A 22201-nucleotide genomic window follows, 5' to 3' on the forward strand; every position below is an offset into this window, starting at 1 on the left:
CTTGTAGACCAGGCTGGTCTCAAACTCACAGAGATCCGCCTGCCTCTGCCTCCCGAGTGCTGGGATTAAAGGCGTGCGCCACCATCGCCCGGCCACAAACACTGTGTTTTAAGTCCTATCTTTCATAAACAGTGTTTCAAGACAGGATGGGAATTATCATACAAAAATCCACCCAAATATAAAAGTATCTTTGGAGACCTATTAGCTCCTTGGTTGGCCACACCTTGTGATTGTCCCTAATCAAGATGGCAGTGTAGCCGTAGGACATCTTGCCTCTGCAACCCTAGCAAAGACGGCTTTCAGTCACGTGACTGCCTAAGGATGGCGGCAGGCCAGGTGTTGCTTATATCCCAAAATACAGTCATGCCATACAGAGCCTTTAAGATTACCTATGCACAGACTTTTAACTATCAATCCTATACAAGTTTTATGTTAACTTTTTTGTTACAAGTATTACAGATTTTTAACCATACCCAATAAACTTACAAATCAATAATCCCTTTAGCTGTTTTGCTCTCTTTTCGCCCTGCTGTGCGTCTTGACCCCAGACATAGACTTGAAAAAAATGTCTTGGTCTGGAACAGGGAGAGCCATAACCTAATTTTAGAGCCAGTTTTTCAATAAAGTTAATATTATTCATACTCAAATGACATTTGACTCCCTATTACATTAGATCCACTGGCCAGACAGCTCAGAGATGAATTCTGGGTCCTGGGCCATCACTGACTGTAATAGTATCAGCTGAGCCTTAACGAAGAAACACAGAACACAGTAAGTTCACACATTCAAGGGAGACCAATCAGAAACAAACATGCAGTGTCCACATCCATACATTCAAAACAGCTAGATAAACTCTCTTTACCTCCTCCGATATTGTAATTTGGGGGGAGGGGCACCTTAGTGGTCACTGCTGCTGAATCCATTTCCCTACTGGCACAGTAGTGCTGACCACTGGCTTCTGTACAGGGACCCTGGGTCTTTCAAAGTTGCCCAGCATCCCCAAGTCAGAACATGTAATGACAGGTACATATAACATATGACATATACATATAACATATATACCTGTCATCCCCCAAGTCAGAACATGTAATGACAGGTACATCCACAAGACAAGACACAGAGTCAAAGCGACAAAGGCAAACGTAGAGCCAAATGACAACAGAAAACATCAGACAATGACATCTAACAGTTGGGGTCCTCTGCTTCAGGCCAAGAAACATTTACCAGGTAAGAGTTTGTTTCAGTTGTCTCCTGGCACAACCCCTGGTCTTTCTGACATCTCTGCTCCGGGCCTTTCCAAACTCTAGGTTTGGCCCCCCATATCCTGGGATGTCCTGGCTTTGTTGCATAGTCCATGTATTGGCACCCTGTGGATGATCACCCACAGGCCTGGCCTCTCTGATACACTTGAGCATATGGGCCCCTGGTGTCCCTAGGACGCTTTCATAGCAGGTCAGAAGAAAGGGAAATTGAGACTCCAGATGAACCTCCCCAGAAATAACCAGTGGGCTGTGGGACATCTCCCTTCACCAAGTACAGGGGTGCATAGACCTCATAAAGTCCTCCCCAGTCCCAGATCATGGTACCCTGGAACCAGAATCCAGACACCAGGTAGAAAAGTGTCACAGGAAGCTAAAAAGGCTTCTATGACTTACCAAAAATGCTTGCTATCTCCTGGCCATTCACTGTGGGGGGAGTGGGGAGTGGAGTTTTGGATTAATATTCCAAAGTGTGAACCACCAGGGCGGCCCACCAGCCCCAGAGGGAAGAGCATGAGCATTTGAGGTGGAAAGGTCTTTCTTATCTCACTGGGGCTTCCAAATGTTAATCCTGAGACCTGCAAGAGAAAATCCAGTTCCACAATTTTGAGCCAATTTGAAGCAAGCTTTAATTAAATACCGACAGGATGGACTCTGGTCAGATCCACTTTCTGGAATCCCTACAAGCAGCCACAAGACACATGTTGTAGGGATTTTAAAGAACAAAACCAAATGGCTGCCATTTTCCATGTGGCCTTGTTATTTTCTGGGAACTACAACTCCCAGCATTCCAGAAAGTTACCTGGTCCTTGGACAGGTGGTGCTTACAGGTTGACTTTGCTCTTACACAGGAGCTTGGCAGGCAGTAATGTTAAGAGCAATATGAACTATGGAGACCCAGCTCAAGAGGTTTTAGAAGGGAACAATATCAGCAACTGGGCTAGCGATCGCTCTTGGGATATTTTAGCTGATTTTTGCCCTTGTCCTAAGAACATGCTGGAGGCTAAATTGAAGAGTTTCAGACTAATTTTATTGACAGAGAAGATTTCAAGACAGCCCAATATCGAGTCTATTCCATGGTTATTAGTGATCACCCTTATGCAGATCTACAATGAAAAAGTACAAAAGGGACAAAAAGAAACACAAAACATATAGTTTGAGGAGAAAAAGAGGACCAGGAAATTCAGTGTTGGAGCCATGATTTGTGAGAAAGGATGGATGGAAGAAAGAAAGTGGTGAGGTCCCACTCGGATATACTGCAATTTATGAAAGGAAGAGGCCTGAAGGGCTTTCTGCTTCCAAAAAGCATCAACAAATCAAAGATTATGCAAATGCAATTCACAGAGCCGGCCAGACTCCATTCCAAGCTGGCAGCAGAACTTGGCAGCATCAGTTGTGTGGTCCAGGCTTTAGAGTCATGAGGAATACAGGGGTAAGTACATGGGTCGTGGAATCCTCTGGGAAAGGGCGCTGAGGCCAGGTGTATGGCAGTGGGGTTTCTGCATGGAAGCCCAGAGAGGCTACCACATGTAGCTGTGAAGAGGAAGCCTGGAGTGTGTCGGAGACCCAAGATGTTGGTGGTGCCCGAGTCATGGATGTTTGCCAGGGAGAGCATGCAGGGAGTGGAACAGCCCCAGAGAGAGGAGTGTGTCTCAGCTGGCAAAGCCGGAAGGGCAGAACTATCTAAGCCCTTTGATGTCAGACATAAAGTTACAGGATTTGGAGTTTGCCCTGACAGATTCCGATCTTCCCCTGGTCCATATTTCCTCCCTCTGCTCCTACACCTCCCTTTTGGAATAGTAATGCATATTCTGCGCCATTGTATACTGTAAATATGCAGGGGTTGGTAACAGAGACTGTCCTGAGTCTCAAAAGAAACTTTGGACTTTGAAAAGGTTGAGACTGAAAAAACCGTGGTGGGAGAAGTTTGCCTGGAAGAACTGAAGTGGGAGCCAGGGGACTCGGGGCAACCAAATGTTGAGCAGAACTTGCATGGCGAGGCTCACATTATTACAGCTCCTTTGATAACAGAATGCATTTACAGGTGCAGAGAAACCTGCCTTTCAGCCTAGCACGTTCAAGGTTACATAAAGCACAATGGTGCTATTTGTCTTTGGAAAACTGTCTGAGGTATGGGAACACCATCTACCATTCTCTAGAGATTCAGGAAGGTCACAGGCATTCCTGTGCTCCTTGTCACATCTGTTGACATTCTAAATCTACTTCTTGAGAAATGTCAACACCAGATCTTTCCATGCCTGTGTCATGATTTCGTTATATCCTCATATAACATTCAGCTGAACACCGGGCACTTTTGACATCGGATTGAATGCATTTTGCATTATGATATGGTTACTAGTCTGTGGGGTCAGGGAGTAGAATGTACTGGTTTGAATGAAAATGGCCCCCACAGGCTCATATGTTTGAATCCTTGGTCCCAAGTTGGTGGAACTGTTTGGGAAGGATTAGGAAGCATGGCCTTGTTGGAGGAGCTCTGTCTCTGGGGGTGGGCTTTGAGGTTTCAAAAGCCCACACCACTCCTAGTGTGCTCTCTCTGCCCCGTGCTTGTGGGCAAGGATGTAAGTCAGCTCTCAGCTGCCCCAGCACCATGACTGCCTGCTATGATGGACATGGATTCTAATTGTCTGAAAATATAAGCCCCTATGAACTCTTCTGTAACTTACCTTGGTTGTGTGTCTCTTCACAGCAATGGAATAGTAACTAAGACACACATCTTTAGTAACTAAGAGGAGACATAGCTTGTTAACTTGAGATGGGTCCAGACTTGGTAGTTGACAGACGGCTTGGGAAAGGGAAGCTTGGGCAGAGACACACAGGGCAGGTACTGATCATGTCACCATGAATATAGAGACTTGAAGGACACATCTCCAAGCCAGAAACACAAAGAACCTCTTGCAACCACCAAAGGAGGACAGTAGAAAGGGTGTTCCAGAGCCTTCTGAGGGAGCACGGCCCACCACACTCCAGCTGACACTCCGGTTTTCAGTAGCACGAGTACCTATTGTCCTGAGTCACCAACCGGTGTGTCACAGTGGTCCTTCCTCACTGGGGCCCCAGGAGCCACAGGAGAAGCAGACCTCAGTAGGCAGCCAGCAGGTAGGACCATCCATTTCCCCTGCACCTCTTTGATTCAAGAGCCCACAGGGATCTTCAGGCAAGAGCCCAGACGTCTCTCAGAGCAGTTCTATCATGGCCTCAGCTGTGCACTGGCCAAAGATGAAAGTGCCCACCAGCACGGAGAGGGTGCCCCAGGCCTCCAGGCAGCGTCTGCAAGACAACAAACCTGGTTGTGTGGCTGGCAGTATGCAGTGCCAGATGGTGCTGACGGGCCAGTGTCATCAAATTAAGACAAAATTCCCCTGTGCTGGCTAGCTTTATGTCAACTTGACACACGCTAAAAATCACGGGAGGAGGGCGTCTCAATTGAGAAAATGTGCCCATGATATCCAGCTGTAGGCAAGCCTGTAGGCCATTTTCTTAACTGGAGATCAATGCACCAGTGAATGGCAGGACTTCCAGAGAGATCACTGCAGCATTAACAGGGGCCAGAAGGAACTGTCACCAGAGAGGGACCTCTCTGGATAAACAACATCACCCCCATAAGTCCACAGGACACAACAGGCGGGACAAAACAGGCGGGTGGTTTCAGAAAACCATCTTGAAAGTGTATGAATGAACCATGCCGGACTTGTCCATAACAAGATTCAACAGCTGCTCCAACGACTAGCCAGTGGGAACCAGTCAGCTAGCTTACAACTCCTGTCAGGACAGAAGGGGTCTGAGCCTGTTCTCCTGGCGACCTTGGGTTCTCCGAGACTGAAGGATGGGGACTAGGCACAGAACTGTAGCCACAGGCACCCACACCCATGGCTGTGTAAGCCATGGGCATCCAAAATGGTAGTACCACACATTGCATGCTTACATGGGATTGGGGCCTTCTCCAGACCAGGGTCTGCAGGAACGATTAAGGGCAGGGTGTGGGGCCTGAGTCCATGGCAAGAGTCTTCCTACAGGAAGGGTGGTAGGGATTGGAGGACCACAACTCAGCCTTGCCAGCTGACCAGTCGATTTTAGGACTGCTTTTCAGAGCTTGCAGGGTGCCTTTGTGCCACTAAATGCCACTCCCAAGGCCGTGGTCATTCACCACAGAAAGCTAAGCCTGCATCCTTCCATCTGCCTCAGTCTGTTTCCCCCGCTGTGCAGTGGCAATCAAGGGAATTCAGACCCCAGGGTCTGAGCTAGGGCTGGCTCCGTCCTCCTCAGCCTCCTGAGCCACCCCTTCATCTGTACAGTGGAGATAGGTCTACGAGGAGGACTGGATTAGAGGAGCCTCCCGAACCTTGGCAAGATCTGCTACCATTGATGACATAGCAGGTGGGTCTGAGCCCTCTCAGTCAGCTGACCTGTAGACTCAGAACCAGCCTGTGCCCTGTTCCTGAGCCAAACGTCAGGGGAGGTATAGCCTGGAGCACTAGAGGTGGTGGGGGTATACTCCAAACAGACAGGAAGTTTCAAACACAGAGCCTGGAATATGTGCACACACTGGTGAAGGCTGGCCACGGGCCTGTGCGGATCTCATGGACGAGTGCTCACAGGAGAGGGAGGCCACACCACCACCTCTGGTTTCCCAGGCCCAGGGTAACACATCATTCCAGCTCGCAGTGCCTCAGTACACCCTAGGTACCACCCTCATCAGGGGACACTCACTTGACTCTTGGTCCCATGGGCTCTGTATCGACAGCACAGATGAGGCACAAACCTGCAAAGGAGACACAAGGTCAACCTGGCTCTCCCTTGCTGAACTGGAAGCATTCCAGAGAATGGCCAGTGGAAAACTGGTACATCTGGAAAGGCGCAGTGGTTAGGGGAAGCAGTTTTGAGTTAGCGGGGTCAGTGAGAGCTCCAGCTAAGCACCCCCAAAATGATCTGGCTGAATAGCATGGCCTCTGAGGGCTCTGCCTTGCAGGGGCAGGAACTTGGTTGGTACCCAAGCCTAGCATGTACCCATGGAGCTGTAGCCATCCCTGTACCTTTACTTTCCTTTCTTTCAGACAGGGTCTTGCAACACAACCCAGACCGGCTTAGAATTCTCCAACCTCCTGGCTCAGCCTCTCTATTGCTTGGATAATAGGCGGGTGCTACTATGCTCAGCTTCCTCTTCCTCCTCCTCCTTCATTTTTAAATACTTTTAGAGGTTGGGGAGATAGCTCCATTGGTAAAGCTCTTGCCTTGTAAGCATGAAGAGACCCAAGTTTGATTACCCAGAAACCATCTCAAAAACAAAACAAAACAAAAAAAACCAAGGGAGTTAGTATGGAACTGGGGAGCAGGCCTAGTGTGTAAAGCGTTGGCCACACAAGCATGGGGATTGGAGCTCAGCTCCCTGGAATTCCTAAGCTGGTGATGCAGTAGCCCGCCTACAGGCTCAGTGTATGACTGTCACAGTGGGCTGGGCTAGGAAATGCACAGGGTGGAAAGCAATTAATGAAGACACCCAATGTCAATCTTGGGCCTCCACTTGCATGCACACACATATGCATGTGCATGCACGCACACGCACACACACACGTTATAGGCAGAAGAAGGAAGAGGAAGAGCAGGAGGAGGAGGAGGAAGAGGAGGAAAGAGAAAGAGCCAGGTGTGTAGCTTAGGCAGACTCCCGGCAGTACCCCACCCCCACACCTCTTTTTAGCTGTACTTTAGCTCTGGCCTGGCCTGCATGAGTCCTGGGTCTCACCTAGAGCATCCCATCAGTTCTGTTCAGTTTCAAAGCCTACCAGCTCTGCCTGGAGCTCCCAAACTTCTCCCACACTGATCCCGCCCTCCCACCCCCAGGCAGTTCCCTTGGGCACAGGCAAGAGCTAGAGCTTTGAAAAGGCTCCCCTGGGGCCTGAGCCAGACTTGAAAGAGCCTCAGACCAGGGAGTTGAAAGAGGAGCAGGCACCATGAAATTCATCAAACTCTATCCCAAATCAGAGTGAATAGAGACACTACTCTCTGGCCTGGCTTCTTCCTACGCATAGACGTGCCGCATCCAATGGTGTCATTGCTGTCTCAGAGAACATCTGGCCATGGTTCAACATGGGGCCATTGCCCCCCAAGTTCGAAGTCTACCTAATGCAGCTCTTCTCATAGCCAAACCGCATAGTCCAGACACGGAAGTACTTCCGTGTGCTGTGTACCTACTGTGTGCCCAGGTCCCTATTGTATGCTGGAGTCTTTCTCCAGTCTCACCCCTGCTGGCTTTCCCATCTGGAGAGTACACCTGCCATGTCCCCTATAACTTACCTCCTCAGCTCATATACACCGGAAGGCTCCCTCAGAAGCTGTCACCGCAGAACATGGGATCTGCCTCCTGGTATAGGGCGGTGCCAAGGAGATTCTCGTGGAATGTTCTTTTGTATTGTGAGCCTCGTGAGTTTCACACAGACAGAATTTTAAAATAACCAGCCATCGCCACAGTGGGAGACATTGGCAGTGGACCAGGTAGCCTTTCTGTTCTCTCACAGGCCAGGTCTGCCTTGGGTCCTGGGCCTCTGTCTTTCCATTTGTGGGACGGAATGACATGGCATACCCATCTAGGGCTGTTGAGCCACTTGGCAGGGAATGTCTGGAAAGCCTGGCCTACCACTGGCTCGGTGACCTAGGCCCTCATCCAAGGAGGGCCCCACCTCCAGATCTTGCAGACACAGGTTCTCAACCTTCCTAAGGCTGCGACCCTTTAATACAGCACCTCAAGCTGTGGAGATTCCGAACCATAAAACTATTTTCATTGCTACTTCATATCTATAATTTTGCTACTGTCGTGAATCATATTGCAGGTATTCTTGGAGCTATTTTGGAAGTTTACCAAAGGGGTCACGACCCACAGGTTGAGAACTTCTGGCGTAGACCAAGGACAAGTGCTGGAGGCAGGGGGCAGTCACTCACCGGGGAAGATGAAGATGAAGAAGGAGCTGATGCCACCAATAATGCTGATGATCTCACTGAGATCCGGCAGGAACAAGGCCATGGCAAGGGTCACTGACACCCACAGGAAGGTCAGTGGCAGCCGAACCCATGGCCCTGAGGGGTCAGCCAGCACTGGAGGACCCCATGTGGCCCAGTAACTCCTTTTCCAAAAGTCCTGCATCACAGACCTGCAGATACACGGATGCTAGTGTTCAGCCAGGGCCATGGCTGCTGATCTCCTGGTTTCCGTGAGTCCTGCACACTGCCGGGTCTGCCCCACATCCGGCCACAGGTTCCCCAGGGCACCTCTCAGACTCCAGGTATGTAGGATGCAGAGAGGGAAGTCAGGGTTCCAGGCCCAGTTCTGATGCTTATTCCTCAGTCAATACCTAAGCCCACTGTGCCTGTGCACCCCTCTGTCCATTGGGGGTGACCTCAGTCCTACAATACACATGTGTACCTCCACACACGGGGAACACAACCCGTGGTGCACCGGGCTGAACAGACTCACCTCCCCAGGAACAGCACAATGGGGTAGACAGTCACAATGGAGACAGCAAAGAGAATCCGTGCTACAATGATGGCTGTGTCATTCCCTGGGTAGGACATTAGGATATCAGCCGAGACTTCAGTCCCAAAGGTCAGGAAGCCAAAAACACCTGCAGGTGGGAGAGAAGGTGGTGGGCATCTGCAAAGAGAAGAATCCCACACATCCCACACCCCCAGTACCCTAAGGGTTTTCTTTAGTATAGTTGGAAGGTTCTGGAAGGATTTCGTGTTTGCTGTCCTAAACACTCCTGTAGATTAGTTGGTTACTCAAGGTTGGCGCCAAGGCTCAGATATGACCACTGACTGGAAGCCCCAGAGCCTTGGGAAACAGACAAATACCTCCCACATCCCATGTCCTCCAGCTCGGGGCAACAGCAGCCAAGGAAGCAGCTGGTCCCACAGCCATCTTCTAGATGGGAAAACCAAGGCCTAGACGACCCCCGATCCTCCACAATCACAGAGCTGGCAGGAGCAGAAAGCTAGCTCCTTCCCACAGCACAACACGGCTTCTTGTCACCCAGGTCCTCTGCCATGTCCTGAGAGGTTACTTCCGGCCTCAACACATAGGTGTCTCTTGGAGGTCTATCTAGGAAGTCCTGTGGTCCTACTGACTCTCACATTAGGGACATCTGGAGGAGATAATACAGTCACAGCCTTCAGATCCTGGGGCTGCAGAATAACAAGATGTGCTGGCTGGGGAAAAGGGCCCCAGCAAGTCCCTCCAGTAACCCTAGGAGTCCAAGGCTGCATAGCAGATACACCACAGCCCAAAGCCTTCCAAGTTGGCAGCTCCAATAATGGAAGCAGGAAAGTCCACCACGCAATGACCACTAAAAGTCACTGAGACCTGAGTCTGAACAGGCACATACTGTGACCTTGGGCCTCTCCTGGTTACTGTCTGCACTTTTACAACCTCTGACATTCTCTGCTTACCTCGTAAAATACGGGTTGAGAACTTGAAGTCACTACATCTGTGCAAATGTTTTGTATACAAACCACTTCCCAGGCATAACCACACCTCAGAATAGCAGGAGAGGTGAGAACAGGGTTTGGAACATTGAGAACATTGGTGTGGGTCTCAGCTTTGCATATCTAACTCTGGGACTTTGGGAAAGCCACGGGAGCCCTCTGAGCCTCAGTTTCCCCATCTGTAGCCCTTTCCTATGAGACAATATGGATTAAAGGAGCAATGGTATTGACAACCCAGCATGGGTGGGCTCTCTCAGGAGCCCGGTCTTGACCCACTTTCCACGGCCACTCCCTCCCCTCTGGGGCACCCCCCCTGCTCCCCCAGGCCCTACCTGTCAGTGCGTAGACAAGGCAGCAGGCCAACAGGGACAACCCAGAAACCAGGGCCCAGTGGGAGAGGCTCTGGTTCCGCATGCTGCAGTAGATGGAGACAGCGGCCTCGTGACACTGGAAGATAGAACTTGTAGCTCAGCCCCTCCAGACAACTGCGGAGGTGTTATACCCCAAAGCTGAGAAATACCCAGTGTCCACCAGCAGCATAGGCAAATCTCAGGACACTCATGAGCCGAATACTGTACAGCTCTCAAAAAGGACCACCCTTGACACCCTGCCTCAACACAGAAGACTCTCACAAAACAACATAAGATTGGCGGTGTTGTTGCGCACACACCCACACACACGTACACAATAAGTAAGCAAAAACATTTTTAAGGTAACGTGCTATATCATGCTGACAATTGTCTGTGTAAAATGTATAGCCGGGCCAATGCAATTTGGCTTCCCTCATCTGGTGCAGCCCAAGGCCAGGCTTCACACAGCAGATGAGAGACCCTGCGGAGCTCACAGGGTGGAAGTGTAGACAGGCTGCATCGCTACTGCCTACCACACCCATGCCTTCATCCCTAACAGACCTCTTTCCTCCACATGCCCCCGTCCCCACCCTGTGTGACTCTGGCTCTGTTTGTTCTGCCTCTGTCAGCTGTGAGTTGCCATCTCCAGCTTCTGCTCTCCATCGGCCCATGTTTGGTTCCTAGTGTGCAATGGGGACCACAGTGCTCCCAGGAGCCCTGGAGCATAGGTGCATGAGGCTGCACAGAGGCCTTGCCCCTCCCGGCCCAACCTAGGGACAGCACAGATACACTAACCCTGACCCATGAACCTAGGGCAGTGGTATACACTGTCTGACCTGGGCTTCTCTGATAGCCAAGAGCCCCTGGGCTGGGGGCAAGCTCAGCCAGGTGATGGTGACTATACCAGATCCTTGGCTGACGGGGGTGTGGCTCAGGGTAAACCCTCCCTCCCGTGTCCAGAAGCAGTTTTGTGTGTGCCTTATGTACCTGTCAGGACAGCCAAGGAATTCAGGATCCAGCAATGCCACTTAATACTCTTTGTCCCACCCCTGGAGCTCCTGAAGGGACACCAGCATCTTGACCCTGTCACAGGTTCTGCTTTAGGGAGCCATAGACAACGCCCCATGCGGGGAACTCAGAGCCTCAGCTCTGCAGGCAGAGATGCAGCCAAGCCCCAACACTGGCAGGCAGACACATCTGGAAGCTTGCCTTCCCTGGCACCTATCTGAAGACAGCAGGTAGGAACAGCAGTCAGTGCACAGGGGAGGGGACACATGAGCCAAAGACTGTGACAGCCTCAGACGCACAGGCAAGGCAGAGGTCCACAGACCGTAGCTGTCCCCATGATTGAATGTCACTTGGTTTTAAAAAGGAATGAGGCAAGCTAGGCATGGTGGCAGATGCCTTTAATCCCAGCACTCAGGAGGCAGAGGTGGCAGGATCTGAGTTTGAGACCAGCCTGAGCAAGTAACAGGACATCCTGGGCTACTCAGGGAAACCCTGTCTCAAAAACAAACAAACAAAGGAATGAGGAGTGTCTGACACCCAAGGCCCAGATAACAGGAGGCACAGGGTCACGGAGCACTCCTGACTGGGAGATCTGCAGACAGAGCAGAGCCATGGTCACTGGAGGCTGGCAGGAGGAGGAGGAGCAGGTCACTGGTGGCCACACTGCACACCCTGACCATGCCCACATGTTGTATGAACCTCAGTAAAGCAGTTCAAAACAAAACCAGGGGGTGCCAGGGTGGCTAGAGACAGAGTCTGCAGCCCTCTGCGCCCCCACACTGACCCAGTTTACTGTGGGATCAGGGGTGCCCTATTTCTCAGTGTGTTCAGGGAGAGGAGGTGTGTTTAAATCCTGTTAAAAGTACTGATGGCCATAAGCCTTGCTGCCTCTCCTTCCTCACAGCCCAAGCTGCCAAGCTCAGCCATCTTCATCCTCACAGATCTCAGACTCCTGACTCTCCAGATCCTTCATCCACCCCTGCCTTGAGCCCTGCCCCCACTCGCATCCTGTCCTCAGCTCTGCAGTCTCTGCAGCCCTGGAAACCACAGCCTGGTTGCTAGGAGAACCAGGGAGGGAGCTGAGGTCAAGGTGAGGGCTGTGAGCCTTTGGAAGGGGGTTTGCACAGGCTGCCTGCTGCTCCCGTGTTGACCACACCCAGGCAGCAGCCCAGAGCAAAATCAGCCCCAGGCAGTTTTCAAAATATCAGGTGTGTGAGCATCTCAGGAGCCTCTCCCTGAGCCCCAGAAGTCACCAGGCTGAGAAAGGGCACTGTTGCCAGGGGTTATCAAAAACAGCTCTGAAAGAAAATCCAAGCGGAAGAACAGAATTGGAGGGTAAGGGGAGGAGGCACAGGACGCGAGGCCTGGGTGCTGTCACAGATCCTGTGACCTATGTATGCTCTGTGGTGTAGTTGTTGGCGATGATGGATTTTTAGGAGAGGTAAATCTTAGCTGGCCGTGGTCCCCTGTCCTGTCACGCGGCCTCGCGTACACTCCCTATAACCCTTGAGGCAGTAAACCTTGAGGAGTATTAATCTTTCTTCTCCAAGGCCCAGGGCAGCAGAATCTGTTCATTCTGCAAGTATGCGTGGGTGGCTCTGTCCCTGGGCCTGGTGGTAGTTCTGTGATCACTCTTCAGATAGGTGTGTCCCGGTCCCCACCCTCTTCTCTGGATTCCAGACCCAACCAATGTGGTACTTCTGTATGGGGTGGGAGAGGGGAGGGGGAGAATGGAGTGGGGGGTGGGGGAACAGAGGGAGGGGGAGGAGTTCAATGACAGTTCACAGCCCCTCTAGGTGGCCCAGAAGTCACGGCCCCTGGAAGACAGCCCCTGTCACAACTGGGCATTGAGAGCAGAACAAATGCTCAGACCCCCCCCCCATCCCCAGGGGGAAGCTGCACCCTCCAGAGGGTTCAGAAGCCTGAAAATGTCACATTCTTCACGTACCTGGAATCCGAAGCAGATGGTAGGGAAGACGCTGAACACAGAGGTCCAGGGGGACGGGCTGTGAACAGATAGGGGCAAGTGCTCCTTAAGGAGCCGGAAACAACCTTCAGTTTGAGAATATTTGTTTTACGCAAAATGGGGGAAATGTGGTGGGTGTGACTACAGGGTGCATTTGGAACGGCTTAGTCTGTGTGCGTGCTCCGGGGCTGAAGGGAAGAGTGTTCCCTGCTGCACCTTCTAAACACGTCTTTGTGGACATTTGGTGACACGACGCTGCCTATGTGGGTGGGGTTTGGGCAAGACAGTGTCAGGACAGAAGCCCTGTCTTCCCTCTAGAGGCTACCTGTGGGGTGCAAGGGCACACACAGTCACTGTCTGACACATCTCCCTGAATGTAAGGTTGGTGTGCCCCGTGTCCAAATCACTTCAGGGAGCAAATGTCCCCTCCCCTGGCTCCTGTCTGGTAGATCTTGTTTGCTTTGCTAAGAAACTCTTCATGTCAGTCTTGGGCACCCACAGGGACACGCAGCCCAGTAGGGCATGAACAGCAGGTTCCTGTGATCAGCAATATTAGGCTATGGGAGAGTTAACAGCCCCCGCCCCCAATCCCTGTCCTGATATTACCCAGGACTGCAAACGTATTCCCTTAGAGCCAAAAGGAACTTTGTAGATAGCACTAAAGCTTAGGATGGGCAGTGCCTTGGGTCATGGAGGCAAGCCCACTGTGTCACAGGAGACCACGGTGTGCAACCAGAGCTTCTGCCCAGTTGTAACAAGGGAGCCATGACCAGGGAGCATGGCAGAGCTACCACAGGGCTGGCTTTGGAGGAGGATGGACTGTGTGTGGGCAGCTTCTAAAAGCAGGAAAAGCAAGAGACTTTCCCAGAGACTCCAGAAGGAATGGGCTTGCCTATGCCACGGTATGACAGAACATATAAACTGAACCTCTGACCTCAGCCAGCACTGTGAGGGAAGGCGTAAGCGCTCCAGGGCCTAGGGAAACATTTCTGACTGTTTGAGCCCCTTGGTTTGTAGGGAATTGTTGCAGCACCTCAGGAAACCCACCTACCTTAAAAACCCCACCCCAGGGCTGGAGAGATGGCTCAGAGGTTAAGAACACTGACAGCTCTTCCGGAGGACCCCAGTGCAACTCCCAGCTCCCACATAGCAGCTCACAACCGTCTGCAACTCCAGTTCCAGGGGCACCTGACACCCTCACACAGACATACATGTAGGCGAAACACCAACACACAGAAAACTAAACAATAACGGCAACAAAACAGACCCCACCCCATCCAGGTTCTTCCAGCCCCTCCACCTCCTGGCTCAGTACCACAGCCCCACAGACAGGCACGGCAGACATCAGCACCACAGCCTTCAACGCTGGCCCACAGACATCACCACTACTCTGCTCTCCCTGGCCTGCCTCCCTCAAACTGCAGCTACACATAGCTGGTCAGTCACTGAGCATCTAGCAAACGTGCCCTCAGGCTTCCCTGCCTGGAACACACATCCTCTGACTCCTGTTTCCTTGCCACCTGCAGTCCCCGACCAGGACGACCACCTTATCTGCGGGACCTGATACAGAATGGACATGCTGAGGCCCTGGTTCAATTATGACAGAAAATTCCAAGACTGCTGATTACGGTTAGATGCCCCTGACCTGTCACCGTCCTTGAGAAACAGATGTCCACGCACCTAGCACCTGACCACGTCATATCACCTGCCTGGGATGCCCCTCAGCCTGAGGTCTCAGGTCTGGGCTGGGACTTCCTGCCTAGCCCATATTCCTGTACCTGACTCCCACAGCCCACCTGGGAACCCTTTTCAGGAACAAGCCATGCCCCATCCCTGCTGTGCTCAGAACACTGAGGGTACCCCAGTTCACCCATGGCAAAGACAACAGTCTTCATAGAAGCTTCGAGTCCCTACGAGACACCCTACCTCACGTACAGCCCTAGTCTGGGCTGCTCAAGAATTCCAATGTTCCCTAAGCCTGGGCACCTGCCAGGTCCCCCAGCCACCACATAGAGGGTGTGTCTATTTTGGCCCAGGCGCAGCCTTCAGTGCCTTGTTGGTTTTTTTTTTTTTTCTTTTCTTTCTTTTTTTTTTTCTGAAGGAATTTCCTTGGCTCATCACATTTCAGAGAGAAGAGGGATTTCATGGGAAAGAGCCAGGGTTCTGAGGCAAGCCCCAGAGGATCTGCTCTAAGAATTCTAGGTTCCTAACCACAAAGCAGGAAACACCGTCCCCCGAGACTCACCTCAGCAAAGGACGGGGCTGGTGCACGAGGCCCTGGGGCCATAGGTAGTACTGGACTGTGATGACCAGTGCCAGGTAGCAAGCAGCCAGGGTACCTAGGATGCTGGCACACATAAGACAGAATCAGAGACCCTGTACCGGAGACGCAGTCAATGCCCACAGGGTCATCACAGTGATGGCGGTGCTGCCGGGCTGTGGTGGGAAGGAAGGCAGCCGTGGTCCCACCCAGCACCAGGCACCGCATGCCACAATACCAACCTGCTGGGCACTAATGCATGACAGTCCGGGGAACCAGCATCTTTCTGAGTGGGCTTGAAGCCTGCTCCACAGGAGCAGAGCCATGCCTGGGTTTGTAAAACTGGTCCAAAGCCCAAGGCTGAGCTATGTTTATACCCACTGATTCGAGGTGCTCTCAACCCTGGGCGGAGAAGCCTCTTGTCTCAGGGTAGGGTCAGTGCAGAGACTCTTAAGTGGGCAAACGTGTGGAGAACAAGGGATTGTTGAGTGGTCAGCCCCGAACGAGAGAGACCTCTGTATCAACCCTCTCCCTGTAGGGCTCGGATGACATCGTGGAAGAGGGGAGAGAAAGAACGTAAGGGCTGAAGGACGGGGAGGGCTGAGAAATGCCGTCTTCTGGACATGGAGTGGCCACCATACTCATTAGCTCAGAGCAACTGTGGTGAGGTCATGGGCCGGACAGGATAGGGCGGGGCATGGATGAAGAGGGGACCACAAAGCCCACCCCTTTGGAGGGTGTGGCCTATGGATGCTGCTCCCGCTCCAGGGGTGGCCCCCCATCTGCACACATGTGGGTAACTGATGTTAAAGGTGCGGGGGGCGGGGGGGGGAGAAAGAGAGAGATGGAAGGAGGGCTTTGGAGGGGATGCAGGTGGAGAGGAAGGTGGGGGTGAGGAGTGGCTAAGATCAAGATACACCATACACATGTAGGAAATTATTGAAGAATAAGTTAAAAATTATTTTTAAAGACTTGCTATTAGTATTTCTTGGCTTATCTATATTTTCTACTGTGAGTGCACAGAACCTGTAAAACTTCCAATTTTCTTTTCAAATGGAAGCAAACCCGGCCTTCTTTTATCTCTCCTGACAGACAGCTCCCCTGCCCAGAAGCCTCGGAGGCCCCATACCTGGTATACTTCTGGAAGGCGATTTCCCGAAGTGCTGACAGGGGAAAGATGACCAGCACGGAGATCAGGGGCAGAGTGACGTCCTGGGCTGCATACCAGGGTTGTGGGACATCAGGCAGGAGAGAGTCACACACTGTTAAGAGTCAGGGACAGAAGCTAGGCTATGGGACCCGAAGTAACCACAGGGTACAGACATATGGGCTGGTAGCTAGGTCAACCTGGGAGTGGAGGGATCAGAAATGAAATGGAGCCCATCCCATGACCCCCTTAAAGGAAGGAACCCCATATTTCATGAAGTCATTTAACAAACACACACTGAGCTTATTTCTCTGCCTTTGTGACACTGAGACCTGAGCAAGGCCCCTTTCTGTTTGGTTCCGAAGCCCATTGGCTAGCTAGGGTCAGATGGCACCATTTGGGGCTCTGGCTGCACTACTGGGGGAAAGTGAGCTTGGTTCTCATTGCAGCTCTGCACTGGTGCTCAGTAAAGCACATTCCACAGCTGCGTGGCTGAGAGATGTAACTCTTGCTCCCATTGTGGATTGGAGAGTAAATTCTGGAAGAGCTGGACCGGCCCCTCAGTTTCACCAAGGGTGGTTAGGACCCTTGGGGGCATCTGGCTCATGCCAGAGCTGGTCTGGAGGTCCCCAGACAGTAGCAGCCTACTTCTGGTGCCTACTGGAGACCCTAGAGCCCTCCCTCAACCTTCTGCCTCTTCTCATGGGCCCTCCTGCTAGCTGCCCATCCTCCTAAAAGCCACACCTGGAACTGCCACAAGGTCTCTTATGCCACACACTGTGAGACAGAGCCAAGCAGTAGCAACCTGAAGGATAGGAATCAATGTCTCAGTGAAAGCACCGTGGAGAACAGCAGGATGGCCAAGTTGGAGGTGATCTAAGAGGGAAGGAGAGTGGGGGAGGGAAACAAGGGACTAACAGACAACCTGAAGCTGGAGTGACAGGGAACCACAGACAAGGTGACCACTGGACAGAGGTGAGGCTGGGAGAGGGCCGTGGAATCACTTGCATTGCAGTGAGTCAACTCTTATCAGATCTCATCAAATGTACCCCACATAGAAATACCTGCCTCGTGAGAACAGCGCCCCCAGCTGGTGAGGTGAGCAAGGGTCCACATAGAAATACCTGCCTCGTGAGAACAGCTCCCCCAGCTGGTGAGGTGAGGAAGGGTCCAAAGCCAGGTCACCACCATGCAGAGGCTCTCCTCGGGACAGAGTCACAACACACCAGCATACACACACACAGGCACGCATGCACGTACCCTGGAGCCACCAAGAGGAGGCAGGCGGTGAAGTCCACAAAGAGATCGCAGGTGGGATTCAGAACAGGTGTAGGGTGGAGTACGCAAACCCTTCACCCACAGAGCTTCCGGCAGCCAGGAAACACCCCCTTCTTCCCAAACCTGCAATGTCTAGACAGTCTTTGAAGTCTTCAGCCCCGATGGGGTCACTGTCCCTGAGTACTCAAGCTCTGATTAGCGGCTCCCTTCCAAGAGTGGGATATCAAAGACGGCCACATCCCCAATGACAAACCATAAAGGGATGAGCGTGGTCGCTTTACCTGTCAGTCCACCAAGACCTGGGGTGGCTCCTACCTCAGTAAGGACTCTGGGGCACAGTGCTCCATCCCTGCAACTCCAACTTCTCATCACTGCCTGACTATCGTTTCTGGAGCTGAGGTGTGTGTATAGGGGGAGGTTCTCCACTTGCCACACCATGGCCATGCATTTACCCACTGGGAGGTCCAGAGAGTCCAGCCTCCGTATTCTTTGGCACTGGACAGTGTCGGAAGTTCTAAAATCCCACAGCCACAGCCTTGTCATACAAGGGCAGGGAAGAAAAACACAAACAGCAACATGGGAGACTGCACTCTAACCCGAGCAACAGCTATGTTCCAATTAAGCCTAAGGATTCCAATTAAAAGCCTGAGGTTGACAAGATGATTAAAAAACCAACAACCCATAAGCCTCAGCCATATGTTGTCTCCAAGGAGTGTATTTCCAATTCCAAGCTGTAGCTGACTTCAGAGAAGAATGGGAAGGCTACCCACGGACACTGATCTTGAGGAAGCTGGCGAATCTATTAATAGAGAGGGAGGCTTCATGCCAGAGATGAAAGCAGAAGATTTCATATTAATAAAGGATGTGCCTAATCACAGGGTTGCGAATGCCACAGAGCGGAGGCTGTGGAATTAAAGGGTGAGGTCAGCCAGGTCTGCAGGCCCAGCAGGAGGTGTCGACATTGGTTCTTAGATAGCGTAAACCAAGCAGGACATTTTAAAAGTCAGAAAAGATGTACCGGGGATGCAGCTCGGTGAATGGAGAGCTCACCTAGCATTGGGAGGCCCTGGCTTCCATCCCCAGTACTGCATAAACCAGGCATGGCTGTACATGTAATCGCAGTGCTCCGGCAAAGACATGGCGCTGGAGAGGCGAGGTTAGAACACATACTGCCCTTGCAGAGGCCCAGCTTGACTTCTGGCATCTACATAGTATTCCAGCTCCAGGGGACCTGACAACTCCGGCCTCCACGTGTACCAGCACTCCCGTGCACATAACCCGCCCCCAACACGCTTAATTAAAATAATAATAAAAATAAATAATTTAAAAATAACGTGGAACAGGGGGATTAGGAGTTCAAGGTCATCCTCAGCTACGTAGGGAGCTCAGCTGTAGTCCAGCCTGGGCTACTGAAACCCGGTTTTGAAATAAAACAGAACATGTAATGCTCACCAAGACTGACCAGCGCTAGGGTCACAAGTGGGCTTTAACAGGCTCTAAATCTCATAGTTGTGCAAGAGGGTATCTTGCCCGGCATACAATTAAGACAGGAACCAGAGGATCTGAGCAACTGCCAAATGTAAACTAAGCAAGATGGCGGCACAGACATCTTTAAGTCAGGGCAGAAGGCACAGCGAGTTGCTAAGCTGTGCCCAGCATGGTGCAAACAGGAGGTAGGAAAACACACCAGGTGCAGCAACAGCTGTGCTTAGAGAAGTCTTAGAGAGGGCCAGAGGTGTCTTCACAGAGTCCAAATAAAGGGAGTCACTGGGAAGTTCTCAGGAGGTCTTTCTGCAGTTGGCTTAGTTTCTCCATCTGTGAAATGGGCTGACTCGGTTAGCCATTCCATCTGCAGCCAGTCTCTCTCAGGCCTTCCTGACTGACCGCTCCCTTTCTAAGCACACTGGGTCCTAGGCGAGGTCCTGCCTCTCCTGTCCCCCTTGAGATCTATCCCACTGACCTGCTCATCAACTGGGGGCCCTGCCCCCTGGGTCACCCCAATGCCGGAAAGGGAACTCACACTTCTCCAGCTGGTCTCCGATCACCCTGAGGAAGGCCACAGAGATCATGATCAGGTTGGTCAGAAAACAGGCCTCACACAGCTTCCCCATGGCGGCCCCACACAGTTCACGGACCACGCCCTGGTAGGTGATCTCGCCACTGATGGAGGCTGCGTAGCCCAGGATGACCAGGCCGCTGATCAGGAAGAGCAAAGACACCTGCAGAGGGAACCGTGGGGGCTGTGTACATTAGAGGTATGACTCACAGGCGGGTTCAGGGTGAAGGCTCTCAAGAAGGCAGGGGTTGTAGTTTGCGTTTGCAAGTGGCAGTGGGGGGCTGTTATACTTACTGCTTTCCAGGGCTCTCTCCATTTTTTTTTAAATTATTGATAGTGAACAATTCCACACATACACGAGTTAGAATACTACCCTGAACCCACCATCCATCCTGGTCCCTGGGCATGTTCCTGTCTGCCCAGACACTGCAGGCATCTCAGTTTATAGGGCATAGGAACAGCTGCAGGTGTCACTGTAGTTTCCCAGGATGCTTTGGGTAACCACTGTTGAGAGCTCAGTGCCTTGCTCTCCCCTCTCTTATGGGCCAAACTTACATGGAAAGAACTGCAGAGGGGCCTGTGTGGCCCTAGGACATGCAAGCTGAGCCCCTCGGCACACAGTCCCACCCTGCCCTGGACAGTCCCGTATCCGGTACTGTCCTGGTCTGGTATGATTTCTTCTAAAACTGTGTGCACCTACAGCTTGGGGCTCTTCTTCCCAGGGGAATACTTCAGGGCATGACGGATCTCATCTTACCCTGAAGAGCCCGCAGAGACTCAGCGGGACAGTTCTTGTACATACGTAACCTACTTAGAGTAGGTCATGTTTCCCCATGCAGAGGCTTGGAAATAAAATCCAGCGAAGGAACCCCGAGGACCCCGCCCAGAAGAGCATGACTCACCAGTGCCACCAGGAAGGTGGGCAACAGGCCTCCCGCCTTATAGAAGGCCCAGGGGAAGTTGAGCAGGCCGGCACCCAGGGCGGACTTCAGGAGGATGAACACGGCACCCAGTGAGGACAGAGTGGGATTGGGGGTGACAGAGAGAGGCTTCTCCAGAAGGCCTCTGCTCCCTCTGGTCTGTCCTTCCATGGCTGGGGCAACAGAGGGACAGAGAGGGAGGGTGAGTGTCAAACCTTTCTTCCACATCCTTTAGGTCTCAAGTCCAGGTCAGCATGAGACAGGGCAACTGTGGTCCTCCTCACCCCCTGTCCTCCTCAGTCTCCCCTCCCCTCTTCCCAAGGGGTTCGTGTTCATTTACCCCAACCCTCTAACATTTACATTTCTTCTCTCTCCCATCCTCCCTCTAATGCCAAGGTGACCCTGACCTCATCCCCCGTTCCCCTTTTTGTCTAAAGCTCCAGCTTCCTCTCCTGGTGGATGCTTACTCTCCAGCTCTTACCCACAACCGTGCTTCCAATCTGAGCTCCCACCAGGCCCAGAGCCCTAATTCTTACCAAACCCAGCAAGGTAACCCCACGGTCCTGAGTCAGCAAGCTGGAATTTAGGCTTCCTCTCCGTGCTTTGGCTGCATCACCGGGGCCCTGAGTGGCGGCTGGAAGGGCAATCTACCTCCACAAGGCTGGGCCCGAGAGAGCTCGTGTTGGGTTAATGATCCAAGTCTGAAGGACAGAGAGGGCGGACCAAGACCACCTGTCCCAGAATGGGCCTGATCAGGACGACTTAATGCTTGCCACCTGCAGAGGCCCCTCCCTGGGGTGTGGCTTTGTCCGCAGCTTACTGGATAGAGCTGAGCAGGGCTCCATCGGGGCCAGGCACCCAGAAGCAGATCCCACCCACTGTAGGCCGGGGTGGGTTTCTTCAGAGCCTCTGCAGTCCCTCTAGACTTTGCCTGGGGGAGGGTCGTGGAAGGCGCTGGGCTGTGTCTATCACCGTCACTCACTGTCGTCACTGGCTGACAGTATGTCTCATGGAGGTCCATCTGCGGAAGGGTCCTCTCCCTGCCTCTTACAATGCCAGTGGTGGGCGCTCCTCAAACTAACCCTGAGCCTCAGATGAACCCTGTGGAAAGGCAGACTGCTTGCCTCCACTGTGGTGAAGCCCAAGGGTCTCGCTGCCCGAGAGCTCCAGGTGGGGGCTACACTGAGCAGAAGGGCAACCTCCGACGCTCTGGACCTGTGTGTGGCTAAGCTGCCTCTGGAAGATACAGGTCAAGATGTCAAGATTAAACTGGCTTCTTCTGCACACAAGTGGCCAGTCCGTCCATCCCCAGCACTTCTGCCTCAGTGGGCCCAGGATGGGGTCTGAGAATCTATCTACCTGTCTAATACGTTTCCTGCTGCTGGCCAAGGGACCCTGTTGAGAACCGTTTGTTTCCCTCAATCGTCTCTGTCCAATCAGTCTGTCAGGGACGCCCCCAAAGTGCTG

At 52.3% G+C, this 22201-nt stretch overlaps 1 protein-coding gene across 1 annotated transcript; it reads right to left on the bottom strand.

Annotated features, from left to right (window-relative positions):
* Window positions 1-2204: 2204 nt before the first annotated feature.
* Slc38a8 (solute carrier family 38 member 8) lies at window positions 2205-20954 on the bottom strand. The gene is made up of 10 exons (XM_005345746.2): window positions 20717-20954; window positions 19779-19977; window positions 16463-16595; window positions 15319-15420; window positions 13056-13113; window positions 10082-10196; window positions 8743-8890; window positions 8211-8419; window positions 5988-6039; window positions 2205-4547 (listed from the first exon to the last, which is right to left on the bottom strand). Exons 1-10 carry the CDS (start codon window positions 20903-20905, stop codon window positions 4454-4456), a joined length of 1299 nt encoding a protein of 432 aa, XP_005345803.1. The 5' UTR covers window positions 20906-20954; the 3' UTR covers window positions 2205-4453.
* Window positions 20955-22201: the final 1247 nt, after the last annotated feature.

This window comes from Microtus ochrogaster, chromosome 4 (genome assembly GCF_000317375.1).
Source record: "Microtus ochrogaster isolate Prairie Vole_2 chromosome 4, MicOch1.0, whole genome shotgun sequence".
Classification (NCBI taxonomy): Eukaryota; Metazoa; Chordata; class Mammalia; order Rodentia; family Cricetidae; genus Microtus; species Microtus ochrogaster.

Bases quoted from the DNA above. Each gene is read 5' to 3' on its own strand.
- Slc38a8 (XM_005345746.2), bottom strand. From the start codon at position 20,905: ATGGAAGGACAGACCAGAGGGAGCAGAGGCCTTCTGGAGAAGCCTCTC. The intron at 16,596-19,778 runs GTGAGTTCCCTT...GACTCTTAACAG, and splicing joins CGGAGACCAGCTGGAGAAGT to TGTGTGACTCTCTCCTGCCT. The intron at 15,421-16,462 runs GTATGGGGCCTC...TATGTGTGCCAG, and splicing joins GCCTTCCAGAAGTATACCAG to CATCCTAGGTACCCTGGCTG.